At 47.5% G+C, this 18,839-nt stretch overlaps 1 protein-coding gene across 11 annotated transcripts in view; it reads left to right on the top strand.

Annotated features, from left to right (window-relative positions):
* The window catches only part of elna (elastin a), a 229,937-nt gene that overhangs the window by 93,563 nt on the left and 117,535 nt on the right, over window positions 1-18,839 (top strand). For 9 of the 11 annotated variants that reach the window (XM_059655517.1, XM_059655521.1, XM_059655514.1 and 6 more), the window contains exons 12-13: window positions 13,591-13,630; window positions 14,558-14,616. In XM_059655517.1, coding sequence (XP_059511500.1) covers window positions 13,591-13,630; window positions 14,558-14,616 — 99 coding nt within the window. The remainder of the gene's footprint in view (window positions 1-13,590; window positions 13,631-14,557; window positions 14,617-18,839) is intronic. The other 2 variants (XM_059655511.1, XM_059655510.1) reach the window with 2 other exon arrangements.

The raw sequence follows: 18,839 nt of genomic DNA, 5'->3' as shown, positions 1-18,839 counted from the left end.
GCCTTGTGGTCAAAGGTGTTTCCCTTCAAAAATTTCTCCACGAAGGACAGGTGGTACGGAACGGTCCAACTACTCGGAGCATTCCGCGGCAACGAGGCCAGGCCCATCCTTCGCAACACCGGGGACAGGTAGAACCTCAGTAAGTAGTGACACTTGGTGTTTGCTTACTGAGGGTCTACGCACATCTTGATGCAGCCGCACACAAAGGTAGCTGTCAGGGTGAGGGTGGCGTTCGGTACGCCCTTTCCCCCATTTCCCAGGTCTTTGTACATGGTGTCCCTGCGGACCCGGTCCATCCTCGACCCGCAAATGAAGTGGATGATAGCCCGGGTGACCGCAGCGGTGCAGGTCCAGGGAATAGGCCAGGCCTGCGCCACATACAACAGTACTGAAAACCCCTCGCACCTGACAACCAGGTTCTTACCCGCGATGGAGAGGGACCGGAGCGTCCACCTGCCCAGCTTCTGCTTCAGTTTGGTGATATGCTCCTCCCAAGTCTTAGTGCACGCCCCAGCTCCACCAAACCAAACACCCAGCACCTTCAGGTAGTCCGTCCTGACGGTGAAGGGGTTGAAGGAGCGGTCATCCCAGTTCCCGAAGAACATGACCTCGCTCTTACCCCTATTGACTTTGGCACCCGAGGCCAGTTCAAACTGGCCGCAGATGTCCAATAGTCTACTCACCGACCGACGATCGGTGCAGAAGACAGCGACATCGTCCATGTACAGGGAGGTCTTGACCTGAAGACCTCCGCTGCCTGGGATAGTCACGCCCTTCAGGCTCACGTCCTTCCTGATGGAGGCGGCGAAGGGCTCCACACAGCACATGAACAAGGCAGGAGAGAGCGGGCAGCCCTGCCTGACTCCAGATCTAACAGGAAAACTGTCTGATTCCCACCCGTTGATCGAGACTGCGCTAACGATGTTGGCGTAGAGCAGCCGGATCAAATTGTGGATGCCCTCCCCGAACCCCAATTTGGAGAGGACGTCCCTCATGTAAGCATGGGAGACCCTGTCGAAGGCCTTCTCCTGGTCCAGGCTGACGAGGCAGGTGTCCACCCGCCTGTCCTGTACGTAGGCGATCGTATCCCTGATGAGCGCGAGGCTCTCAGCGATCTTCCTGCCCGGCACAGCACAGGTTTGGTCAGGGTGAATCACTGAGTCCAGGACAGACCTGACCCGGTTGGCTATGACCTTGGCCAGGATTTTGTAGTCCACGTTCAAAAGTGAAATGGGACGCCAATTCTTAATTTCTTCCCTCTCCCCCTTCCTCTTGTAAATGAGGGTGATGATGCCCTTCCTCATGGACTTGCACATTTCCCCTGCCCGAAGCGCACTATCGTACACCTCCAGCAGGTCCTGGCCGACCAGGCCCCACAGAGCGGAATACAGCTCGACCGGTAAGCCGTCGCTTCCGGGAGTCCTATTCCTCGCCAAAGACTTGAGGGCTCTGGTCAGCTCGTCCAGGGATATCGGCCGGTCCAGCCACTCCCTCGTGCCGTCGTCTAAGACCTCCGTGATAGACGACAGGAATGACTCGGAGGCCGTGTTGTCCGTGGGCTTCGTGTCGTACAGTCCGGCATAGAAGGATCTGCTGATCCTCAAAATGTCGGGCCGAGACGACGTCACCGAGCCGTCGTCCTCCTTCAGCCGGCTAAGCACAGAGCTCTCTTTGTGCACCTTCTGAAAGAAGAAACGCGAGCACGTCTCGTCCTGCTCCACGGAGCGGACCCTGGACCGGAAGATTATCCGGGAGGCCTCCGCGGCGAAGAGTGAGGCTTGCTGGCCCCTCACCTCGCGGAGGTCCTCCGTGACATCGACCCCCATCAACTGCAGAAGGAGCAGGTTCTGCACCCTTTTCTGGAGTCGCGACAGCTTTCCCCGCCTCTCTCTTGCCTTCTGAACACCCTGGACGCTCTCCGGGCTCAGGAAACCGATGGTGCTGCCTTCCGGGTGGCATCCCCCCGTCAGGGGTGCGGAGGCAGGAGGGTCCGGCTCTGGGTCAGGCTGGGGACGCGCTGTTTCCTCCTTCCCGCCTGGAAGTTCCGGGGGCCCTCCCGTGCTCCAGCGGCACTTGACTGGGTGTCGGAGGGAGCCTCAGGATGCCTCCCGTCACCTGGAAGCGGGGTGCTGCTTTCCTTCCCCCTCGAGATCTTTAACTTCTGCTTCGGGTGGGCCCTCTCCGAATCCCCCTCGTCAGAGGAGCTCTTATAGCCCCCCTGTAGCTGTCTCTTCCCGCCTGATGGTTGCGGTTCCTGGGCCCGTCGACGCACCTTCCTCCTCGCTTTCCGGACTGTTGTCCACTCCCCTGGGTCGCCTGTCGTCGCCTCCATCGACTCCGGGTTGTCGGGGGGGATCGGAGCCTGCAGGGTTGCTTTGCTGGCCTCGGGCCCATCCTGCGTCCCCAGCCTGACCCGGAGCCGGACCCTCCTGCCTCCGCACCCCGACGGGGTGATGCCACCCGGAAGGCAGCACCGACGGTTTCCTGAGCCCGGAGAGCGTCCAGCAGTTAGCCCGGGCAATGGGCATGCAGGGACAGATGGAGGGGCTGGACCTTGGACTTGGGGAGGGTACTGCGGTCACTGCCCACAATGGGGGTACGAGTTGCGAGCATTAATGTGCGCAGCATCAAGTCAACCGCAAGATGTGTGTCCACGTTGGCCTACCTGACCACCATGAAGGCGGACCTCCTGTTTCTGCATGAGTGCGGGATACCGCACCTCGGCAGGTACGGGAAATGGTCCGGCGCCTGGACCTGTGGGCCTTCGATCTGGTCGGGGGGTAACGACTGTCGCTCCTCGGGCCTGGCTATTCTGCTGCGGGGGCACAACTTCACCATCTCTCAAGTTCAGGAGGTGGTGGGGGGGGCGCCTCCTAGTGGCTGACATCACCTATAGGAATGCTCCCCTGAGGCTGATCAACGTGTACGCCCCAGCGGTACGGAGTGAGCGGTTGGGCGTCCTGCAGTGGCTTCCACCCCTGCTGGCTACGTCCAGGCCGGTCATCCTAGGCGGAGACTTCAACTGCATCATTGATGCAGATGGACGATCCGGCGTGTGGACAGCGGGTGGAGGGAGTCAACTGGATGTCACGTCCAGATTCCTGATGGGCACGGTGAAGGATGCCGAGCTGCTCGACGTCTTCAGCACCCCTGCAGACGGAGCGCAGCAGAGGTACACCTGGTCGCGGCCAGACGGGTCTATTCGCTCAAGGATAGACTTCCTGTTTGTGTCACGGACGTTCTCGGTCAGGTCCACCGGTGTCGAGCCGGTGTTCTTCTCTGACCACTGCCTCCTGCTGGCCGACTGTCACTTACAGGACGACCAGCCGGCCGGCAAGGGGACGTGTAAGCTCAACATGACTCTGATGACCCAAGAGAACGTCGAGGAGCTTAAGAGGGAGTAGGCCGGTTGGAGAACCGTGAAACCCCTCTTTGAATCTCCAGGCGACTGGTGGGAGACGGTGAAGGAGAACATCAAGAGGTTCTTTGTCCTCAATGGTGTTCAGAAGGCAAGAGAGGCGGGGAAAGCTGTCGCGACTCCAGAAAAGGGTGCAGAACCTGCTCCTTCTGCAGTTGATGGGGGTCGATGTCATGGAGGACCTCCGCGAGGTGAGGGGCCAGCAAGCCTCACTCTTCGCCGCGGAGGCCTCCCGGATAATCTTCCGGTCCAGGGTCCGCTCCGTGGAGCAGGACGAGACGTGCTCGCGTTTCTTCTTTCAGAAGGTGCACAAAGAGAGCTCTGTGCTTAGCCGGCTGAAGGAGGACGACGGCTCGGTGACGTCGTCTCGGCCCGACATTTTGAGGATCAGCAGATCCTTCTATGCCGGACTGTACGACACGAAGCCCACGGACAGCACGGCCTCCGAGTCATTCCTGTCGTCTATCACGGAGGTCTTAGACGACGGCACGAGGGAGTGGCTGGACCGGCCGATATCCCTGGACGAGCTGACCAGAGCCCTCAAGTCCTTGGAGAAGAATAAGACTCCCGGGAGCGACGGCTTACCGGTCGAGCTGTATTCCGCTCTGTGGGGCCTGGTCGGCCAGGACCTGCTGGAGGTGTACGATAGTGCGCTTCGGGCAGGGGAAATGTGCAAGTCCATGAGGAAGGGCATCATCACCCTCATTTACAAGAGGAAGGGGGAGAGGGAAGAAATTAAGAATTGGCGTCCCATTTCACTTTTGAACGTGGACTACAAAATCCTGGCCAAGGTCATAGCCAACCGGGTCAGGTCTGTCCTGGACTCAGTGATTCACCCTGACCAAACCTGTGCTGTGCCGGGCAGGAAGATCGCTGAGAGCCTCTCGCTCATCAGGGATACGATCGCCTACGTACAGGACAGGCGGGTGGACACCTGCCTCGTCAGCCTGGACCAGGAGAAGGCCTTCGACAGGGTCTCTCATGCTTACATGAGGGACGTCCTCTCCAATTATGGGTTCGGGGAGGGCATCCGCAATTGGATCCGGCTGCTCTACGCCAACATCTTTAGCGCAGTCTCGATCAACGGGTGGGAATCAGACAGTTTTCCTGTTAGATCTGGAGTCAGGCAGGGCTGCCCGCTCTCTCCTGCCTTGTTCATGTGCTGTGTGGAGCCCTTCGCCGCCTCCATCAGGAAGGACGTGAGCCTGAAGGGCGTGACTATCCCAGGCAGCGGAGGCCTTCAGGTCAAGACCTCCCTGTACATGGACGACGTCACCGTCTTCTGCACCGTTCGTCGGTCAGTGACTAGACTATTGGACATCTGCGGCCAGTTTGAACTGGCCTCGGGTGCCAAAGTCAATAGGGGTAAGAGCGAGGTCATGTTCTTCGGGAACTGGGATGACCGCTCCTTCATCCCCTTCACCGTCAGGACAGACTACCTGAAGGTGCTGGGTGTTTGGTTTGGTGGAGCTGGGGCGTGCACTAAGACTTGGGAGGAGCGTATCACCAAATTGAAGCAGAAGCTGGGCAGGTGGACGCTCCGGTCCCTCTCCATCACGGGTAAGAACCTGGTTGTCAGGTGCGAGGGGCTTTTGGTACTGTTGTATGTGGCGCAGGCCTGGCCTATTCCCTGGACCTGTGCCACGGCAGTCACCCGGGACATCTTCCACTTCATTTGAGGGTCGAGGATGGACCGGGTCCGCAAGGACACCATGTACAAAGACCTGGGAAATGGGGGAAAGGGCGTACCGAACGCCACCCTCGCCCTGACGGCTACCTTTGTGTGCGGTTGCATCAAGCAGTGCGTAGATCCTCAGTACGCAAACACCAAGTGTCACTACTTACTGAGGTTCTACCTGTCCCCGGTGTTGCGAAGGATGGGCCTGGCCTCATTGCCGCGGAATGCTCCGAGTAGTTGGACCGTTCCGTACCACCTGTCCTTCGTGGAGAAATTTTTGAAGGGAAACACCTTTGACCACAAGGCCGTCAGGCAGCGGTCAGCACGTAGTATCCTTGGGACTCTTGGGGGAAAGGAGAGGGTGGATCCCGTCGTGTGGTTCCCCACGCAGACTGCCACAGTCGTTTGGCAGAATGCCTCATCGCCAGAACTTTCAAACAAGCACAAGGACATTGCTTGGCTGGCGGTGAGAGGGGCTCTGCCCGTGAGATCCTTTATGCATGCCCGGAATCTCTGCACCACCGCACGCTGCCCTCAAGGTGGCTGCGGAGGGGACGAGACTGTTGATCACCTCCTTCTGGAATGTGCCTATGCGCAGGAGGTCTGGAGGGGGTGCAGTGGTATTTGTCAAGTTTCGTCCCGAGCAACTCAGTGACGCGGGACTCCGTGCTCTACGGGCTGCTTCCGGGGACGCACACTGAGACCAACATCAACTGCGCCTGGAGGACCATCAATGCGGTGAAAGACGCTCTTTGGTCTGCCCGCAACTTGCTGGTCTGCCAGCTGAAAGAACTGACCCCGACCGAGTGTTGCAGACTCGCGCACTCCAAGGTCCAGGACTACGTGCTGAGGGACGCGCTAAAGCTTGGGGCAGCCACCGCCAAGGCGCGGTGGGGAAAGACCACCATATGAAACCCCTCGTCCAGAATAGAAAAAAGAACCCTATCTGGTAATGGGGACTGTGCGGGGTGACGACTGCTGGGGTGTTTTCTTTGCTTTTTTTTTCCTTCTTTTGTTTTTTTTCCTTTAGTTGGTGTATGTACCCCCTGGGTAACCCGGAACGGCTTGCATGACTAGGTGGGTGTGTAAATATGTTTTATTTTTTGTACCTCTTACGAATAAAGTATATTTTTTCAAATAAAAAAAAGTGACGAAATGTCTGAAAATGAACCTTCCAGCTCAGTAAGCAATCTCACATCCATAACATTCTCCTGTAAAACTGAATAAGCTTTTGATGAGAAATCTATCTAAAAAGCATAAAAGCATGAATCAGAGCAAAGACAAATGGCACCAGAGGTCGTAACAGAGTCACAATTTGTTCAGTATTCTTCTCCCTCATTAAAATGTTTTATCTAGCATTAATTCTTTTAAGTTTAAATTAATAATATTTATGTGACCTTTTTCAAATTGTGCTTTAAGCTTGTGGCTTACCTTGATATTCTATCCACTAGTTCTTGTGTTTAGTTCTTTTTGCTGTGTTCCACTGTTTCCACCAACTGACATTGGTACCTAAAGATTATTAGAATTAACCATCATATTTCAAGGCATACATAATGACACCTTTGGGTATTGGCTGATTCCTACAATTATTTAAAAGACGTGACCACCAATCTAAATATCACATCCAAATGATAGAAAAACCTATTCCTTTCTGCATTAGATTTCTGTTAATTCAGTCAAGAAATTAACTCATTTGAACTTGAGATTCTATTTCACCAAATGTCATAGCAGGTAAAGAAACCAGCAACTTAAGCTTCGTCAGAGGTAATCATCATAATACTGCAGTGTCTTTGGTACCAGCAGTTTGATTATCTGATCAGTTTATTTGGCATTTTATGGTTGTAACTTGTTCTGTCATGTCAGGAGATGTATCAGGGGTAGCTTCATGGGATGTATCAAGAGCTGTTCAGGTAGATTGACCACTCTTTATTACCATTTTAGGTTCGTTATGATGAGCTGAATTGAAGCATCATTGCTCGCTTTGAACACAATCTTCGGAATGTTTTAACAATATAATTGTCATTTTCCATTTTGCTGCGGTCACTGTATAAATACAGCCAGTCTTCTCGATGCTCTTTGATACTGTGTTCCAGTTTATTGTCAGTTTGCCATTGAAATGAATGCCCAACAACTGCATTCCTTAGGTTTGGCCTCAGGGACAGTATTCAAGGCTTTAGGGGCAATTCTGTCATACAATCACATCCTCTGACAAGTCAGCACCTGTGGTGTCTTTTCCTCTGCTCTAGGTCTTGCACATGTGCCAAAGATTTCCTACTTAGAGAAGAATGATGGCACAATTACAGCAATATTTTTTGTTTAACCTTTCTGGGTTTAATGATTTTTGATTGAAATGGTCCTGCATATACTACGAAAGGTCCATCAGCAAATTTTGGTGAAGAACACAGAATTATTCTCCTGAAGCATCTTTCTCCATGCAGATGATTTCCCCTCTCATTACATCATACAATATATTTGCTTCATGCCTTTTTCCATTGTAATTCATATTAAAATTACGATGTTGCTCTATATGCCCATTTTGTGTTATCCTGTTGGACCCTATTCACCAAAATACTGCAAATTAGTAAATGGTTAGCACTTTCACTGAATCAGTTGAAACAATTTTACAGATCAGATTGGCTGATGGGCCGAGGAGTGGCAGATGGAGTTTAATTCAGATAAATGTGAGGTGCTACATTTTGGAAAGGCAAGCCAGGGCAAGACTTATACACTTAATGGTAAAGTCCTGGGGAATGTTGCTAAACAAAGAGACCTTGGAGTGCAGTTCCTTGAAAGTGGAGTTACAGGTAGATGAGATAGCAAAGAAGGCATTGAAGCCATTTGGTATGCTCGCCTTTACTGGTCAGTGCATTGAGTGTAGAAGTTGGATGTCATGTTGTGGCTGTACAGGGTATTGGTTAGGCCACTCTTGGAATAGTGTATTCGATTCTGGTCTCCCTGCAATAGGAAGGATATTGTGAAACTTGAAAGGATTTAAGAAGGTTTTACAACGATGTTGTCAGAGTTAGAGGGTTTGAGCTATAGGTAGGGGCTGAATAGGCTGGGGCTTTAAAGTTTTTGAGATTTGTAGCTCAGGTTTTGGATGAGATTGAAGACTTGCTCGCTGAGCCATTCTGCTAGGTAACATCTTCGGTCCGCCTCCACTGAAGTTCTGTCCCACTTATTATTTATATGCCTCCGTTTGCTGGGGTGGTTGGTGTTAGCTCTGGTTCTGTTTTTCAGTGATTTGTATACTGGGTCCAGTTCAATGTGTCTGTTAATGGAGTTCCGGTTGGAATGCCAGGCCTCCAGGAATTCGCTGGCATGTCTCTGTTTGGCTCGTGCTATTATGGATGTGTGTGCCAGTCAAATTCATGTCCTTCTTTGTCTGTGTGTATTGAGAGCAATGAGAATTGGTCCCGTCTCTTGGTTTCTAGTGGTGTTTGTGTGTCCTTATTGTCAGTTTTCTTCCAGTTTGGCCTATGCAATGTTTCTCACAGTCCTTGCATGGTATTTTGTATATTACGTTAGTTTTATTGGTTGTGGGTATGGCGTCCTTTACATTCATCAGTATCTGTCGTAGGGTGGTTGTTGGTTTGTGGCTACCCTGACTTGCGGTCATCTCTGATATTAGTCTGATGTAGGATAGGGTGATTAGTGTGTCTGGCTGTGTAGTATCTTCTTATTGTGCTCTGTCATGGAAGCAACAGCAGATTTTGCGTATCCATTCCTTTTCAAAACTCTGTAGAAGTGCTTCTGTTCTGCTTTGCGCAATTCTAGGTTGCAGCAGTGTGTTGTGGCCCACTTGAATAATTTCCTGACCAATTTTCACTAAAACCTTTCAAGAATTGAATGACGTAGTGAAGGAATATTATGACCCTAAGCCTCCTCTAATTCTGAGATGCTATCACTTTTTCTCAGCAATTGAAGAATTAAGGAATCCATATTGAAATTTTTGACGAGGTTAAGACGACTGTCAGAAGCCTGTAATTTCGGTTTAACCCTTAATGAGATGCTTAAAGATCACTTGGTTTGTGGGATTAATGATGTAACTATGCAAAAATGCCTACTAGCTGAAGTCCAGCTGGATTTCAAAGACATTACAACTGACTTTATCATTGGAAAATACGACAAATGGAGCATATCACTTGCAGGGTATTCTAATGGAAGCAGACACACACACCAATCCAGATGAGTTTGGGGAACACCACTTGCGTGCAGGCAATTGCATGACCTCACTCAGGACATATCCTGATCAGAGGGACTCTAGGCCAGGCCACAGCAAAACCCCAAACAAAGTCAAGCCTCGGCCACATAGTTAAAATTTTCTTCAGGCTTAAGGCCGACAACCCATTGTAGTGTTGCCAAGACATGCAAGAAAGCCCTACTGGACCTAAATGGGAGTAAGGTAACTCGGTGAGGCCAGTGTTCACAAGGCTATCCGGGAGAGTTCATACCCTGGAAAGTCCACCTGCATTTATTTGATTTGGAACTGTTAAATTGCTTAGCAACATCCAAATCAGAACCAGTCAAAATAAATGGCTGGTTAAATGGTCATCCAGGTCTAATAGAGGTTGATAAGGGCACAGTCACATCAGTAGCCACAGAACTAGTTTTCAATAAAATTTGCTCTGAATAATAGCTCTTAAATTTGTGTAAGACCTCAGCTAGACTGAGAACCTATACCGGGGTACCTTTTACAGATTAGGGCTACAACTTTTGTTCCGGCCCCTTATGAAAAGCAGCTGGTTCAATTACCAGTGATCATAGTAAAAGGCTCGGGCCCAAGCTTGACAGGATGAAATTTGTTGCAAGCGATTCACCTAGATTGGCTCAATATCTTTCAATTAGAAAATGGCTTCCTGAGTGAGGTTCTAATTAAATACAGGGAAGTCTTCATGGAAGGTCTAGGGTCTATCAAAGGAGCCAAGGCCACATTACTAGTTCACCAGGAAGCAATTCCTGAATTATGCAAGGCATGCCCAGTTCCTTTTGCTTTGAGGACAAAAGTAGAGGTGGAAGTCAGAAGCCTAGAAAGCAAAGGAATCATCAGACCAGTCCAATTCGTGGAATGGACAGCTCTTGTCATACTGATTTTAAACAAATGGTAAACTACTTTGCGCAGCTGGATAAATACCCAATCCCTTGGATAGAGGATTCATATGCAAAGCTGGCAGGGGTGCTGTCCTTCTCGTGAGCCACGCTTACTTGCAATTGTATTTTGACTGAGATTTTCAGAAGTAGGCTACAATTATATGATTAAGAGCTTGTACCAATATATGAGACTGCCATTTTGAATATCGTCACCCTGTTCAATTTTTCGATGGATAATGGAGAACATTTTGTAAAGTCTACCTCAAGACGCGATTTACTTAGATGGCATGCTCATAAAAGGGAAAGCTCATCAGAAGCCCTTAGAGTACAGTTCTAAGATGTTTTTCCAAGGTGGGCATATCCCTAAGAAAAGAAAAATGTGTGTTCCAAGCCCCTGAAGTGACCTACTTGGGGTACAGAGTTGACAAGGGGTTACACCAATTAGAAGGTAAAGCAAAGATGATCAAATGTGCCCCGGCTCCCACGTCTGTCCAGGAATTTAGGCCACTTCTTAGCTGCTATGTTATTATGGAAATTTCATACATAATCTGGCATCTATCCTGGCACCTTTGCAGCAGCATCTAAAACAGGGTCAGCCTTGGAAAAGGTCACTTAGACAACCCTTGGCTTTCAATGAAGCAAAAAAACAGCTACCAGCCTCCAAAATGTTGGCACACTATGATCCTGAGGAATATCTGGTATTGACATGCAATGCCTCCCATACAGCATCAGAGTAATATTAGTATCCAGGACTTCGGCTAATGTAGAACGTAAATATGCCCAGATAGGAAAAGAAAGATTGGTGATCATATTTGGAAGCAAGAAGTTCCACCAATAGTTTTATGGACAAAAATTAGTGATCATCACAGACCACAAGCCCCCACTTGGTCTGCTTAAAGTTGACAAGGCAGTGTCACCCATAGCTTCATTGATTCGGTCTAAAACTAAGTGTTTATAATTATAAGTTATAACACCATCCAGGAGGCTAAGTTGCAAATGCAGTTGCATTGAACTACTTCCCATTAGCAGATGCAGCACTGGTGGTACCCCCAATAGAGGAGTCTGTAATGATATTAAATTTCCTGTACACGCTCCCAGTCACAGCTGACAATATCAGACTTGGGACACAGAAATTTCCTTTCAAAACTGAAACAGCTGGTGTTGATGGGGGAAACCAAAGGGCCATCACAGCTAGAATTGAACTTCTTTGGACCTGGAGAAATCAGATCATGGTAGATAGTGGCATGTTGTTACGGGGAGCAAGAGTGATTATCTTGAGTAAAGGTCACCGCCAAATACTGGCTGAATTCCACCAGGCATCTCCAAAATGAAGATGTTACCAAGAATTTGTGGCTGGTGGTCAGACCTAGATGCAGGCATAGGCACTTTGGTAGATTGATACCCAGAGTATCAACAAGGAGAAAATTTACCACCAGCAACTCCTCAACATCTGTGAGAATGGCCGGATAAACCTTGGACTTGGTTGCACGTCGACTACGCAGGACCTTTCACGGGATCAGTGTTCTTAGTCATTGTAGACACCTACTTAAAGTGGTTGGATGTGCATAGGGTCCATTCATCAAACACGGTGAAGTATTGGGTGCAGATAATGAGCCATCGTTTGCCAACAGGGAATTTTGTTTTTACTAAATTGGATGGGATTCGACATAAGGACAGCTCCGTACCACACATCGTCCAATGACCCGACAGAAAGAGCAGTCCAAAGTTTGAAAGCTGACTTGAAGAAACAGCCTACAGCCTGACTAGATAGCAAGCTGCCTTGGTTCTTATTTGATTGTAGGACCACCTCACATGCAACTACAAGGATAGTACCAGAAGAGTTGCTAATGGGTAGAAGACTCCACACCAGTTAAGTCTGATCTTCCCAGAGCTGGGGGGAGGGGTCAGGTGATGGTAAAACAACATGAGAAATACCAATGCCAGACACAAGACTTGGCCAACTGAAGGAGAAAGGTTGATACAGGGGACTAAGTTTGGTATAAGTGTCACAGAAATTGCCCTACATGGATAAGAGGTCAGGATGTGAGGTCAGGACCAGTGACATATAAAATTTGAGTGGGTGCGACAGTCTTGAACAAGAATTTAGACAATATGTCAGCTGCAAATTCACAAAAGGTGTGGGAACAAAATGTACCCTGTCTCTTGGAACAGTCAGAAATGCTCCCAGAACCCATGGATTCGCCTTCGCTGTAAAGCATTGTTGAGTCCTCAGAATCTGAGATGGACATGATAGAAGTAGCCGCCTCAACACCTTTGTCACTGGAAGAAAAAAAATGAAATTGTACTAAGGTGCTCCTGGCACCAGAGATGAGTTCCTGTGTGTTACACGCTGAGTCGGAGGAGTCTGAAGCAGTAATGCCCCTAAGAAGCTGTCCGAGGTAAAGAGCCAGCCTATGTCAATAGAATCAAAGGAGGAGGAATGTAGTGATTATAACAAGGTCAGCCAGCTGGACATCGTAAAATATGAGTTCCATCATTGGGGCAGTTAATCCAGTCTAATTAGGAAGCACTGGCTGACGAAAAGGTAAGTGTCAGTATTTCTGGTACCTGACTTTGAGTGAGGCAGTTCTAATGTCATGGACTGGTCATGTGTATGTACAGAGTGACTTGGCGATGGGATGCCAGCCTCGGAGGAGTTATTTCATACACCAATCTGTCATTGATATATTCCGCTCAACCTGTTCAGTGATTTAATTACAGTATTCCAGAGCAGGTGAGGCTTGAATCCAGTTTGCTGGCTAAAGGTAGGGACAGCGTCACTATACCCCAAGAACACTATCAATCGCTTTTAAACAAAATGTTCAGATACTGGACTAATTAACACTAACTGAGCAATGTTTGCTACAATATCCATTAAACTGAGAAAATCTGTTGGTTATCCAATGCAATGGAGACAAAAGCAACTTTGTTCAGCAAGGTTCTCTGTGAGACCAGGGTGCATCAGGATCTATTTTATGAGACATTTGCCCTTTCAATTTCAATTATTTTTGACTACAATGAGTTGTGTGTCATCAACACATTCTCTATGTAAGAGGTGGAAATTAATCGGCAAGTAGTTTATTTTAATAAAAACTGCAAGAACAGCAGATGCTGTAAATCAGGAAGAAAAACAAAGTTGCTGGAAAAGCTCAGCAGGTCTGGCAGCATCTGTGAAGGTAAAAACAGAGTTAATGTTTTTGGGTCTGGTGACCCTTCCTCAGAACTGGAACAAACTCAGAACTAGTTTATTTTAATTTTTTTTGACTCTGAAGAAGTTGATAAAGCAACAAAGGAGTTGATCTGGAATGAGGTTGCTAATGATTTGCATAAAGTTACTAATTATCCAGTTTATATATAGCTGGTCTTTGCATTGCCACAATTTCTCAATTCTCTGTCATTGCAGATGGATATGCAGCGGCAGCGAAAGCTGCTAAATATGGAGGTAGGCTTTTCTACTCCTGTCCTTTATGTAAAAATGTCAACTCAATATTCTATTTGTAAGCATTGAATATTCATTGGAAGAATGTATTGACAGGTGTAGAAGATTTTTAATTACATTTATCATTTAGTAAAGAATATTACTACTGGGAAGTCTCACTTAACTGTGTACTAACAACACTAAAGTGATATTAAGAAGAAAAAAACACTCTGTACTTTGGCTGAATTGAATGTGGCTTAGAGAAGTTGCTGCTTTCTTAAGAAGTTTAACAATATCTAAGGGCCTTGACCAGAATAAAACGTTAAAAACATTTCTTGACATGAGGGAAAAAATGTTTCCAATTCTGAACTTGGATCAATGTTAAATTTTGCTGCTAATGTGAATAAGTTCTTCATTAAAACCTATACAAGAAAACAATGAAATCAATAGAGTCTACAAGCAAGACTCAGAGTAAAGACATGAGGCAACAGAGGCAGTAGCAGTCATAGATTGCTCAACATTCTCTCTTAAATTGCTCTGCTTCTCATCCTTTTTGCACTATGAAACCTTTTGTTATTTAATCTCACCTGACCTCCAGCCAATCACATAAAATCTTCCTTTCCGTTCTTCTTGCCCCCTTGCCCCTTATTCAACTCAAAATCTTGCCTAAAATATTTCTATCTTTTGTTCTGGTTAAAGCTTATGTCAATCTGAAGTAGTAACTTTTATTTTGCTCCAGAGATATTTTATGACCTGAGTATTTCCAGCATTTTTTTTGATTTTTATTTCACATTTCCAGCATCTGTGATATTTTTCTTTTGAAAAACACAAACCACATCAACTTATGAGGTGAAAAGATGTCAAACAGAATGTCTTCTATTATCAAAACTGTGTGCTTCTATTGGTTATTTGGCATGTAATGATTGTAACTTCCCTGTTCTACCATTCCATGAGGCATACCAGGTCAAGTTCCAACGGGTGGACGTGGAGCCATTCCAGGAGTCGGTGCAGGTAATTCAGTTTCTCAGAAGTAACATTTTTAGATTGATTGGAGTAAGTTTTTAAAAAAACTTACTGTTTTCAATTTTTCAATGTGTTCTAGTGGAATGCTTTGATTTATAATTGTAGTTTTTCACTTTTTATTAATCAATCAATAGACTTGTTGGGTAAAAGCTACTCTCCTCATTCTGTCCCTTAACATTTCTATGGCTCACCTGTATGCCCAGAATGCAGGGGAATAGTGATGTCATGGGAGCACTTGTCATAATTGGCTCCAGAACCAAGATGGTATCAATATTAGCAGCCATTATAGTCATCTGAGCTGCTGTGTGGAAGCTGTAATAAGATGCCTCCTTCATGATGGACAGCACAGTCATATTAATGGTTAGAATTGGAAAATATTGTCTCAGTGCTCTAGATGTAGCATTAATAGATGCAGCATTATGAGCAAGCATGTTGTCAACATTTTACCCAATCAGCCTTCTGTCTTCAGCTTTGCCCTCAAATGGAACCTTTATGTTTGGCATAAATAGGTGGCATGTAATTTCCCACTCTGTAATGTGTTACTGTAATGTCTTATCCAGCTCCTCGGGCAATGGTATAATTCTTCTAGATTTGTGTGGCTCTGACCATCATTTGTAGTTAACCTCTTAATAACAATACTAACAAAATAAGTTGTCCCTTTTTTTTAGACAGTCAATAAGAATCCTTCTCTCTTTGGGAAAGTGAATGTTTTACACTAACTGATTTTTCTGATGATATTTTAAATTTATGAGCATATTTTTTGAAATCTCCCATGATACCGTTTGATGAAGAACAGGGAAACGTCCTTATTCAACCAACAGGACCACAGTAAGAAACTGCTGATCTACCTTATGTTTCTGTGGATCTTTCTCGTTGCAAATTGATTTTCCCCCATTGATTCAATCACTTCAATTTGTGTTTTTTTTTTCGCGATCATCTTGAGAATGTGAATAAGGCAAGTCAATTTCGAAGATTGTCAGAAGAACAAAAGAAACAGAAGCAGCCTAAAAACCAAGATAACAAGGTGTGGAGTTGGATGAACACAGCAGGTCAAGCAGCATCTTAGGAGCAGGAAAGCTGATGTTTCAGACCTACACCCTTCATCAGAAATGGAGGATGGGAAGAGGGTTCTGAAATAAATAGGGGGAGAGCAGGAGGCCGATAGAAGATGGAGAGAGGAGAACATAGGTGGAGAGGAGACAGACAAGTTAAAGAGGCAGGGATAGAGCCAGTAAAGGTGAGTGTAGGTGGAGAGACAGGGAGGAGATAGGTCAGTCCAGGGAGGACGGACAGGTCAAGGGGGCGGGATGAGGTTAGAACATAGAACATAGAACGTAGAAAAGTACAACACAGTACAGGCTCTTCGGCCCACAGTGTTGTGCCGTGGAATAATCATAATCCAAAAATAAAATAACCCAACCTACATTCCCCTCAATTCACTGCTGTCCATGTGCATGTCCAGCAGTCGCTTAAATGTCACTAATGACTCCGCTTCCACGACTACCACTGGTAAACTATTCCATCCGCTCACAACTCTCTGGGTGAAGAACCTCCCTCTGACGTCTCCTCTATACCTTCCGCCTAACACCTTAAAACTATGACCCCTCGTGGCAGTCAATCCTGCCCTGGAGAAAAGTCTCTGGCTATCAACTCTACCCATGCCTCTCATTACCTTGTACACCTTGATCAGGTCACCTCCCTTCCTCCTCCTCTCCAGAGAGAAAAGTCCGAGCTCAGTCAACCTCTCCTCGTAAGACAGGCCCTCCAGTCCAGGCAGCATCCTGGTAAACCTCCTTTGCACCCTCTCCAAAGCCTCCACATCTTTCCTATAATAGGGCGACCAGAACTGGACACGGTATTCCAAGGGTGGTCTCACCAGGGTTTTGTAGAGCTGCAGCATAACCTCGGGGCTCTTAAACTCAATCGCCCTGTTAATGAAAACCAAAACACCATATGCTTTCTTAACAACCTTATCCACCTGGGTGGCAACTTTGAGGGAGCTATGCACTTGAACACCAAGATCCCGCTGTTCCTGCACACTGCCGAGAATCCTGCCTTTAATCCTATATTCAGCATTTAAGTTCGACCTTCCAAAATGCATCACTTCACATTTATCCAGGTTAAACTCCATCTGCCATTTCTCAGCCCAGCTCTGCATTCTGTCAATGTCTCGCTGAAGTCTGCAATAGCCCTCTACTTTCAACGGCACCTCCAACCTTTGTGTCATCAGTAAACATACTAACCCACCCCTCAACCTCCTCATCCAAGTCATTTATAAAAACTACAAAGAACAGAGGCCCAAGAACAGAGCCCTGTGAGACACCAGTCAGCACTGACCTCCAGGCAGAATACTTACCATCTACAACCACTCTCTGCCTCCTGTCAGCCAACCAATTCTGAATCCTGACAGCCAAATCACCCTATATTCCATACCTCCTGACTTTATGAATGAGTCTGCCGTGGGGAACCTTATCAAATGCCTTGCTGAAGTCCATGTAAACCATATCCACTGCTCAACCCTCGTCAACATGTCTCATGACTTCCTCAAAGAACTCAATAAGATTTGTAAGGCATGACCTGCCCCTCAAAGCCATGCTGACTCCCTTTAATCATGCTATGCTTTTCCAAATAGACATAAATCCTATCCCTCAGAATTCTTTCCAAAAGCTTGCTTACCACAGACGTAAGGCTGACTGGTCTGTAATTTCCAGGGATTTCCCTATTCCCTTTCTTGAAAATAGGAACAACATTTACCTCCCTCCAATCTTCCGGTACCACTCCCGTGGAGAGTGAGGAAGTAAAGATCTTCGTCAGCGGCTTGGCAACCTCCTTTCTCGCTTCCCAGAGCAACCTAGGATAAATCTGGTCTGGCCCTGGGGACTTATCAATCTTAATGTTTGCCAAAATTTCCAGCACATCAACTTCCTCAATCTTGATCTGTTCAAGCCTGTTTTCCTGCTCCTCAAAGTTCTCATTCACAATTAGTAGGTAGGAAATGTGGGTGCGGCTTGAGGTGGGAGGAGGGGATAGGTGAGACGAAGAACAGGTTAGGGTGGCGGGGATGAATTGGGCTGGTTTTGGAATGCGGTAGCGGGGGAGGGGAAATTTTGAAGCTTGTGAAATTCACATTGATACCATTGGCTGCAGGGTTCCCAAGCAGAATATGAATTGCTGTTCCTGCAACCTTCCACTGGCATCGTTGTGTCACTGCAGGATGCCCAGGATGGACATCTCGTCTGAAGAATGGGAGGGGAAGTTGGAATGGTTCGCGACTGGGAGGTGCAGCTGTTTATTGTGAACCGAGCGTAGGTGTTCTGCAAAGTGGTCCCCAAGCCTCCGCTTGGTTTCCCTGATGTACAGGAGGCCACAATGGGTACAGCAGATACAGTATACCACATTGGCAGATATGCAAATGAACCTCTGTTTGATGTGGAAAGTCTTCTTGGGGCCTGGGATGGGGTTGAGGGAGGAGGTGTGGGGTAGGTGTAGCACTTCCTGCAGTTGCAGGGAAAAGTGCCAGGTGTGGTGGGGTTGGAGGAATGTGTGGAGCTGACAAGGGAGTCATGGAGAGAGTGGTCCCTGTGGAAAGTAGACAAGGACGGGGAGGGAAAAATGTCTTTGGTGATGGGGTCGGATTGCAGATTGCAGAAGTGTCGGAGGATGATGCGTTGGATCTGGACGTTGGTGGGGTGTTATGTGAGGAAGAGGGGGATTCTCTTTTGGTTGTTATTGCAGGGGCGCTTTGTGAGGGATGAGTTGCAGGAAATGTGGGAGACAATGGTGGAGGGCGTTCTCAACCACTGTTGGGGGGAAGTTGCGGCTCTTGAAGAATGAGGATATCTGAGATGTACAGGAGTGGAATACCTCATCCTGGGAGCAGATGCGGCGGAGGCGAAGGAATTGGGAATAGGGGATGGTATGTTTGCAGGATGGTGGAAGGAGGTGTATTCTAGGTAGCTGTGGGAGTTGGTGGGCTTGAAATGGATATCAGTTTCTAGGTGTAAAAACCATACAGCCCCTCCAGCATGCAGCCTATTCAGTATCAATATGGCTGAGCTTTGGCTTCAACCCTATTGTCCCGTTCTCCTTCCCATGCCCCTTGATCTCTGAGAAACCAAGAATGTGTTTCTCTTATCCTTAAGCATATTCAATAGTGGAGAATTTGACAGTGTTATTTTCTCCTCATTTAGATTGTAATGGGATCAGCGTCA

The sequence above is a fragment of the Stegostoma tigrinum genome, chromosome 27, assembly GCF_030684315.1.
Source record: "Stegostoma tigrinum isolate sSteTig4 chromosome 27, sSteTig4.hap1, whole genome shotgun sequence".
Lineage (NCBI taxonomy): Eukaryota > Metazoa > Chordata > Chondrichthyes > Orectolobiformes > Stegostomatidae > Stegostoma > Stegostoma tigrinum.
Note: the sequence above shows the minus strand (reverse complement) of the source record. Positions and strands in the feature narration are given on the sequence as shown.